Source organism: Berghia stephanieae, chromosome 3 (assembly GCF_034508935.2).
Source record: "Berghia stephanieae isolate SIO BIC M18660-M18661 chromosome 3, UCSD_Bste_1.3, whole genome shotgun sequence".
Lineage (NCBI taxonomy): Eukaryota > Metazoa > Mollusca > Gastropoda > Nudibranchia > Aeolidiidae > Berghia > Berghia stephanieae.
Window position 1 is genome coordinate 95,210,900 of NC_088362.1, and position 10,000 is coordinate 95,220,899.

A 10,000-nucleotide genomic window follows, 5' to 3' on the forward strand; every position below is an offset into this window, starting at 1 on the left:
TTTCTTTAAATTCACATAATAACCTAGTGGCTACAAATCTTTATACTTACTTCTTCTTCTTCTTCTTCTTCTTCTTCCTTCTTCTTTCTTCTTCTTCTTCTTCTTCTTTCTTCTTCTTCTTCTTCTTATCCTTTCTTCTATTCTTAATTCTTATCTTCTTTTTTCTTATCCTATCTTATTCTTATTCATTCTAATTCTTCTTTTCCTCCTTCCTTGTACTCTTCCTTCTTGTTCTTTTCCCTTCGTTTTCATTTCCAAGTCTTGGTTTTCTTATCATTATACGTTTTTATATTGCCTGTCTTATTCTTCCTGCAATATTATTTTCTCTCCCTCTCTCTTTTCTTCATGTCAACCCCTCCAAGTCTTTCGTTTCCTTCCCGTCTTCCCGTCTTCCCCCTTCTCATCTGGCTCTTCCTTCTGCCCTTCCTTCTCTCCCTCTCCCCCTCTTCATCCTTCTCCTTCTCCCCTCCTCCCCTTCTGTATTTTTGCTAGTTTTCTGAAAAGAACAAATGTTTTTACTTTTTTCTTATCAGGAAGCGGATGTCCTCTGAAATGTATAAATGGCGGCAAGTGTGACAGCACCAAAAAGAATTGTATTTGTCCTTCTGGTTATTCTGGAACTCTGTGTGAAAAAGGTAATACATCATCATCACCATCATCATCATCATCATCATCATCATCATCATCATCATCATCATCATCATCATCGTCGTCGTCGTCGTCTTCATCATTATCATCATCATCATCATCATCATCATCATCATCATCATCATCATCATCATCATCATCATCATCACATTGCTCTCAATTTCATGAATATAGCAAGTAGGTAGGAGGAACCAGATGAAAATATCAAGAATCACGGCTAACTATCAAGTAATTATACGAGTCATTTTACTCTCCTTATTTTACTGTACATTATTGACTCATTTAGGCACCTCTAGAATTAGGACTTGTAGACTTAGGCTGTTTCTCAGTGCATATCTTATCAAGCGTTACAAAATTAATTTCAACGGAATTCGTTATTGCTAGTATATGCGACTGTTTGAAAAGTGGGATGGCATTTTGTCACATTAAGTTTTTCAAAATCAATTTAGCTGCAAGATTGTTTCTATAAAGCCTACAGGACTTACAGATTACAAGTTGAGTATCAAACCACGAGATCCAAAGTCGCAAAAAAAAATCCGATTGAGTACGACTTATACCATCACCAATAGTATCCAGTTTATCAATATGATTTTCTTTATGCTTCCTTTCTTTACTTTCTAGCTTGTAAATTGGGATGTCTAAATGGCGGAGATTGTAACAAAGCGGAGACAGCATGTCTTTGTCCTAATGGATTCACGGGAAGCAAGTGTGAAAAAGGTTGGTAGGTGTCTCATTCCTCCCCCCCCCCTCCCATCTCTCTTCGTCTCCCTCTCTTTCTCTCAGTCTTTCCCCTACCTCTCTCACTATTTCTCACTCGCTGGCCTCTCCTGCACTCACACCATTCCTTCCTATATCAAACAGATGGAAACTAAGGATCGTTTGAACAATTATACTATATAGATGTGTAACGTATTTTTCTCTATCTTTCTGTTTCACAAACACACACACACACACACACACATATATATATATATAATATATATATATATATATATATATATATATATATATAGAGAGAGAGAGAGAGAGAGAGAGAGAGAGAGAGAGACCTCTTTTACCCCTCATTTTACCCCGCATTCCATTCAGTTAACCTTCATTTCGTATCGTCTTGGCGCTGAGAATTTGGTGGGGGGTTGATTTAGTCGCTACAGAATGTTTCTTCTTCTTCTTCTTCTTGTATTCTTCCTTCTTTTTTCTTTCTTCGTTTCCGCTGATAAGTTCTGGTTCTCTTATTATCATCGTACAGCGGTATATGTTTCCCCACCGTTTACAAGAGTAGTAAAAGTCTTTAGCCAAACATTTTTGTCTCCAAAGGCGAGTGCAATACCATAAACAAACACAAAGCCGCACGATTTTGACTTTGAACACCAATTCAAATCTTCCCAGCCCAGATTTTTGTTAAACTAGGAGTTGACTAAGATCACCACAACCGCTTCGACTCGATCTGAATTTTCAACAAGTGCCAAAGATATGAGAAAACTGGTTAGGGTCTAGAGAGAGTGGGCCCACGTTTCTTACAACTTCACACTACATTCTCATTCGTTCACATTGCTTCCTCAACAGATGAACCTTGTCATTAATGGAACAGAGTGCACCCACAAAATTCCAGGTTCACGTCTGACGTGTGGTCCTCATCTCAAACTACCGGACGGTCTGTGAGATTAGTTTGACTGCAGCATTAAAATTTATTTCTAATTCCATCCGTGATGCGACAGAATATAGTTCGACGGATGAGAGGGGTGGGAATGAGGGCAGTTGAAAAGCGTGAGAGGGGGAGGTGAACACTTGAAACAAGGGGCCAAGTGTGTATTTTCTAAGTTGTCTAATTAATTGTCACCATGGAGGACGAACGTTTGTTTGTTGTTGTGGAAAAACGTCTACCGCTATATGACAAAGCAAACAATCAATTTTCGAACAAAATAAGAGTGATAGGGCTTTCTGATGTTGGTTTCCCTCTTCTCTATAAATGGATATATTATCTGCAACAAGATATGAAACGTATCTGGTTTCATTCTCAAATAGCCATGGCATTTGCAGGTATCACTTAATACAGCGTTAAGAAGGTGGTGGCATTCTCCGTATACCAATCTTCTCCTAGAGATGCGATGCACCCAATATCTCCTTCTGTACGTTTTTCTCCGCTTCAGTCAATAAAGCTTCATCAATCGAAAACACGCGAGAACAACCACGCCTGACGCCATCTTGAACGTGTAAATGACGGACGGAATGTGGGTCCACTCTGCTTGCATTTTCACATTTCGTCCAATCACGGTACAACCTCGAAAGGTGAGAGTGTAGTGTGAAGTTGTATGCAATGTGAGTGTGGGCCCACTCTGTCTCGGCCCTTAGGTAACACAAATTATGGAGGGTGTAAAGAAAAAATCCTATGAGCTCGTGGTACATTCGTAACTCCTGAAAACGGTCTTTGATTACGAATACCGGTCATACCTATTTCCGTTTTTGAAATCTGTTCCAATCTAATATTTGTGATCACCGTCTCAAAACGGTATTGTATCGGGTGACTCCGGTGCTAAAAATCAAATTCATAGTAAAAAGTAAGAATCTCGGGTTGGATTATGTGTTTTGTTTTATTTTTTTTTTTGTGCGTGGTCTTGTGATCTTGTGGTATGAAACTCGCCTGTTGGGCTTTTTTGTTGGCTGAAAAAGGTTTTTGATCCCGGAACGTTTCGTGTTTGGTATTTTGTTCTTTTCTTAAGCTGTTATCTTCATTTTTGTTGTACTAATTTCCTTTTACGGACTTTTAGAATTAATAACAACACACATTGATTTTCATTTGTGTGTCATCTTCGCTTTCCTGATAAACAAAGAGAAAGATAACAGACATGTACACAACCTCAGAATTTCATCCATCAATTTAAATAAACTGGAAGTTTTCATTTTCTGTGACCCACAGCAGCAAACTGGTATTAAGACGAAATAAACTTGATGAACAACCGTTGACTTTAAAGTAAAATTCAAAAAACAAATGTAAAAACTTAAAGTGGTTTTTTTCTTATATTCTTTCCTTCTTGATTTGTTTTGTTTTTGCTTTTGTTTTGTTTGGGGTTTATATAAAGTCACCATCATTATTAGAGATTTTAGATCGTACAATCGCATTGAGTTCATCACATTTCAAACCTACAAAGCCATCAAAACGGTTTACAACTCAACTGAGCTTTCAAGATCTATCTATCTAACAAAGTCCTCAGGATGATTTAAAAAATGATTCCAGCAATGTATTCATTTTTTCACCAGGTTCTTCTGCATCTACATCTACATGTGCTCTGAATTGCAAATATGGCGGCAAGTGTGATGCTACCAAGACCAAGTGCTTATGCAAGTCGGGTTTCTCCGGAAAATTGTGCGAAATAGGTAACACGTTTCTCTCCCTTTATGTTGCCCTAGAAGATATTCATCGCCGTCGCTGACGTCATCATCACATTCATCATCATTGTAATGTTCACATTATAAATAATTTAATCTTAATTATATTTTTGTATTATTCAGTTTGATATCTAACATTCTGTCGACTCCACAGGCCTTTTACATAGTCATCTATTCGGTATACTTATGAAATCTCCACTGTTTTAGACATCACCGCTACCCCTACTGCCACTGGGGTCGGCATAACTGCACATTATAAACAGACAGCCATACCTGCTCTATGAATCGTCCACCCCCCCCCCCCCAAATGCAAGGAATACATTCCATTAATCCAGATACTCCGTCTTAGAAGAATATGTGAGGATAGCAAGGAATTCATCAGACAGCGAAATATCCCGTTAGACTTCTTCAGTGAACGCCATTACTCTTACTCCGAGTATTACAAGAGGCTATTAGAAAAACTCGTGGCATTACAAAAGAGTCCGCTTTACGGCCTCGTAAGGATGAACAGCCACAACAAACCAAGCACCCTATCTTGGTCCTTAAATACCATCATCATGCTAGTTTAGTCAAGAAGATTTTGATTAACAATTATGGTCTTATCCAAGCTGATGAGGGCACTCGGAAAGCTTTATCTCAACTGCCATTGGTAGTTATAGAAGGGACTGGGACTTAAAGGATTTGATTGTACGCAGCCGACTAGTCCCACCACAAGACATTGGGACTACAGACCGCAGATTCAAGAGGACGCGTGAGCACCTTTATAAAGACAAGACCATTGCATTTCAGACAAGGCCATTTATTTACACAGACCGCAACCTTGTGTGTGCCATTAGATGAGCATATGAATAAAGCTTTGGACGTTTAGGGATAATGCCTATAAAAAGCTATTAATATTGTTATGTTGGGGAGACAGGTATAAGACTGGGAGATCGCATTGCATAGCATCTACGGGACATTGCCAACAAATCCGATACAGCCGAGGCCCGGCATTACAACATAGCTGGCCATCCCGGCACCGACGCCACTCAAGTTTGTGTATTGAAATTCTACTACACAGACACTACATCTCGTTGTAAACATCTGATTAAAATCCTTGGATGTCTAAACCTCCGAGGACTCAACACCAGATTGGAACATCACTAGACTATCGTCTAGTATTTCTTTCATCTTTAGTGTCTAGTGTTTGTGCTATTTCATTCATTGTTGGAGTAGATATTGTTAAGATTATCTCACATTCATGATCACTCACTTCTAAATGATCACCGTCCATTCGTCATACTTCTGGAATATTATTTTCAAATAAGTATCATATTCAATATTCGTAGTATAATTTACTCTCTTTACATTCATTTGGCATATCCGACTTGTACATTCGAGAGTTTCAAATAATTGTTATACAAAAGACAATAATATCCAATATATAAAATCAATATATAATGTGGATGCATCTAAAAATGAAGAGTTTCCAGTAACAGTCACAGGAAGAGATATTGGTGTTATCTTTTATCGAACTCTAACCTTTGACAGTCATATACAAAATATAGTTAATAAGGCGACGAAAAGAATTAGGGTTATACTTTGAAGCTTTTTTCACGTGGATGTCCATCTGTTTAGAATCCTGTATAAATCAGAGGTTAGACCTATTTTGGAGTACGGATATGTTATATGGAGTCCTTTAGCTTTAGGCAAGTGATATCTTGGGAAGGTTAATGACAATGCCATGGTTAGTTTTACAAGCATCGTTATCATGAGAATTAGGTTGCAACATCATGAAAGTTTCTTCTTTCATGTTTGTGAGTCAAAAACTGAGAATTTAGAAATGTTTCAATGACAATTTAAAAAATATATTTTCCCACAATAATATATAAGATAACTGAAAAAGCATGTGGTGTATTGATATTTAGAGATTTACATAATCTACCAAAAATTGTTCATTTATCTTAATTATGGCCGATGATTCCAAGGCTACCACAAAATTGGTCCGCAAATAGATGATTGCAAATTACTCACAATATCATCCTCTATAAAGTCTCTATAGTAATGAAAAGCCGAAAATAGTGATGCTTGTGTGATTGTACAAATATATTGTCTAAGAATATAATACGTACATCTAGTGTCTTTATATGTGTGTGTGTGTGTGTGTGTGTGTGTGTGTGTGTGTGCGTGTGTGTGTGTGTTTTTTATTAGGTTGGGTTTTTTGTTTTTTTTGTTTGTTTGCTTTTTGTTTTTTTGTTTTGTTATTATTGGGGGGGGGGGGGTTCTGTGTTTTTATTTTGTGGGTTTTTTTTTTTTTTTTGGGGGGGGGGGGAATACGGGACAGTAGTCTTGTAGCATGAATATTGATCGGGATAGAGTTTTTTGCACAGTGAATTGTTATTTTTGTTTGAGAATGATTTCATTGATAAAGCCAGGAGTACTGATTGTGACGTTAAGTCCATTCTATAAACACAAACAATAAAGCCTAGTTCACAATCATCACGCATTACTATTGTTTGTGTTTGTGGCTGGTGTTATTCACAGACTCGTCTGTGTTTAATCACCGGAAGTAGTGGAGACGGATGTTGGAATGGAGGAGATTTATAGTCAGGAGATCAAAGACACGGTGATTGTGTATTGGACAACATGCAGCAGGGCTACCTATAAAGATAGGAGAAAAGGATGTGCCAGGGACAACCCAATCATCACAATACTTAGTTGTAACCTGTCGTGTTACGAGGCAGATCTGTGTTAGACAATGAAGGATGCATTGAATTGGAGAGATTATATAAGAGGAAGATGTTGATGGTTGGACAGACATGGCGTGGAAGATAATAGTTAGGGAGAAAAGGTGCAGACTGTGTAAGATTAGTTAGATTGTGAAAGATGGCTAAGCGAGATTGGCTTCCGGACACAAGTGTGAAGGGGAATAGGTATGGAAGCTACAATAGTGAGTTGATATATTATATTGGATTGATTGATCATCAATAATGCCATAATGTGTTTCAGGTTTCACAAGAATTTTTTAATGTTTGATCTCAGATCACGTCCAGGTGACACAATAATGTAATCATCTGATCCGCCCACAATATCCTGGGCTTTAATGACAATCTAGTATTGACCTCTATGAGTTCACCCTACCATTTCTCTTCACCAGCCTGCGTCCTGAAATGTCAAAATGGCGGAAACTGTAACCCCGCTAAAACAGCATGTCTCTGTCCCGCTGGATACACGGGAGACAAATGTCAAAACGGTAGGTAACCTTGAGGCAATAATCAATATGGCTCCAACACGCGGATCGTATTTTTGATTTTAATAAATATTTTTTCGGCTTAACAGTCTTGTTGTTTGACATTCGGTTTGTGGCCAGTATGCCTTGGACTCGAGTCTCGCTCTGCAAAGTTGAGTCCTTGGCAAACAGCCTTTCCTCACAATTTCCTCGACATACTCAGGTGTAGAACGGCTACCAAGTCGAAAACATCGATGTCTTTGCCAAAAATAAATGCTATAACACCTTACAGCCGATATGTCTCGTCCTAGATTTCAAATGTTTTGATCGGCTTCTGATCCCATGTAAAGCGCGTTGAGAACATATTATAATGGATATGGCGCAACTCTCTGCAAAGGGATGAGAAAATGCGCTTGTATTCTTTTTATGTGAAATTCATGTCAGTTAGTAAAAATATATTATAATATGGTCTTTCAGATTCATGATCCGTGTTGCCACTTCCAGGTTTGGCCTTAAAACAATAACTGACCTCTAAATAGCATAAAACTATCTTTTTACATATTGATATAGATACGAATAACTTGCCAATCTCTTTTGAATGAAGGGTAAGTCTGTCACTCGTTGACTCAAATCATTATTTATAAAATCTGAAAGGGCATAATGAAAGCGCTTTGCTTTGAGGTTTCGACGAAAGGCGCTATATAAATATGCTTATTATAACTGTGGTACCCATTAAGGTAGGTCATTTGACTCTGGAAATCACCATCTGGTCGCGGTGTTGTTGAACATCAGTAGATTTTTTTACCAAACAAACGTTGATCATTGATGGTTCAAAATATTTGTCTTGATCTATGTTATTTTCCACACTACAGGAGTACAATAATTGAAATAAATGATTGCCTATGAGTAATAGCTATTATTTCTTTGCAATTATTGTGGGTTTTTCAACTAGTGAAAATTTTATTAATATTTTACTTACAGTTGTTAGTCTCACATGACGTTATGTGAACATTTATACGTAGACATGTGAACATTTATATGTAGACATGTGAACATTTATATGTAGACATGTGAACATTTATATGTAGACATGTGAACATTTATATGTAGACATGTGAACATTTATATGTAGACATGTGAACATTTATATGTAGACATGTGAATATTTATATGTAGACATGTGAACATTTATATGTAGACATGTGAACATTTATATGTAGACATGTGAACATTAATATGTAGACATGTGAACATTTATATGTAGACATGTGAATATTTATATGTAGACATGTGAACATTTATATGTAGACATGTGAACATTTATATGTAGACATGTGAACATTTATATGTATACATGTGAACATAACGTGAAATCTTGGTCATTGGGGGCATCTTTGTATTAGAATGCCGCGCAATGCAATATCTACAAGGAGCTTTACATTTAATAGCTTCTGACTTTTATTTTATTTTGATTGTGACAATACAAAGTCACAGCCACATCATCATAATTTCATTAACAAAATGGTAAGAAATGATAATTCTTGGACCAGTGATATGCAATGAAGTAAAATACCCATCAATTCTGTTCGCCAAAATAATCATTATCATCAAATAAAACTATCTGTAGTCTTTTTTATATATGTATTTAGTGAGAAATCGAAACGAATGTTCACATCTCTGGCGGGCAAACAACCATGTGACGTCAAGTTCATCCATTCTTTTGTTATTACTAGGTCCCTCCGTGCCCACGGTGTGCAAGAATGCCCTTTTGAAATGTCAACATGGTGGCAAGTGCGTCGATATTGGAAATGTTGCCAAGTGCAAGTGCCTCAAGGGATTTGGAGGCGATTTATGTGAAATCAACAGTAAGTATAGTATGCATTCTTACGTCTCAAGAGACGATAGTTTGCGCCCTGTATGGCTTTAGTCTCATCAGTCTTGTTGAGAGCAGCGACGGGTGTGACTCAGCAGACAAATCCTTGCATGGCAGTCTCTACCGCAGTTGTTGCACACGTAGTTTGACTGTGTGTTTGGTGTTTGGATCTGCTGCCTCTCTTTCCTCCTTGCTCTCCTCTTCTCAAACTTCTTCTTCCTCCTCTCCTCACCTCTCTTCACTCCCTTCATCACCGCATATCTCCAGCCGATGCGGTCGTCGGAAAGCGATTTCCATGTGTTTGAGTCGATGCCTGTCAGTTTCATGTCTCGTTTAAGTACATTCGTACTCCCTGACTCCATCAGCTAGTATTGAAACTAAGAATGTCGGCCGTGTTGTCCATAGAAGCTTAGATGGAGCACCGATTGTGTAAGGTCTTCAAATGCCTCGTCCAGACAAACTTGAAAATATATTCATAGGTCTAAACTAAAATGACAAATCCAAAATTATAATTGACTTATGAAGAGGAGCAAGTCTTATTGTGCTTTTCTGGCTTCTCTCGTGACGTGTGATCTGACCAGGGGAGAAAGACAGTAAACAGTGAGAGTTGGGCGACGCTCATTCAGTGGTTCCATATACAGATTACACACTCCTAGTAGTCTGTGTTTCCATCCACCGACTTCCTAATAACATAAATAGACAAGTATACTGCATTCTATGCTTCTGCTTCTGATTGCCAATACGTACGAAGTTTTGGAAACAGGGACTGGTAATGCCAACACTCGGTAATAACAATATTATTATAGTACTTGTTAAGCATTAATTGAATTTAGATTATGTGCTTTTGGCCTCTTACAATATACAAAAAGTAAAGGGGAGAGGGTGTA

At 37.7% G+C, this 10,000-nt stretch overlaps 1 protein-coding gene across 1 annotated transcript in view; it reads left to right on the forward strand.

Moving 5' to 3' along the window:
• The window catches only part of LOC144969398 (uncharacterized), a 73,618-nt gene that overhangs the window by 43,019 nt on the left and 20,599 nt on the right, over positions 1 to 10,000 (forward strand). Inside the window, exons 23-27 of the mRNA XM_078908507.1 lie at positions 534 to 635; positions 1,270 to 1,365; positions 3,904 to 4,020; positions 7,169 to 7,264; positions 8,974 to 9,105. Of these exons, the coding sequence (XP_078764633.1) occupies positions 534 to 635; positions 1,270 to 1,365; positions 3,904 to 4,020; positions 7,169 to 7,264; positions 8,974 to 9,105 (543 nt within the window). The remainder of the gene's footprint in view (positions 1 to 533; positions 636 to 1,269; positions 1,366 to 3,903; positions 4,021 to 7,168; positions 7,265 to 8,973; positions 9,106 to 10,000) is intronic.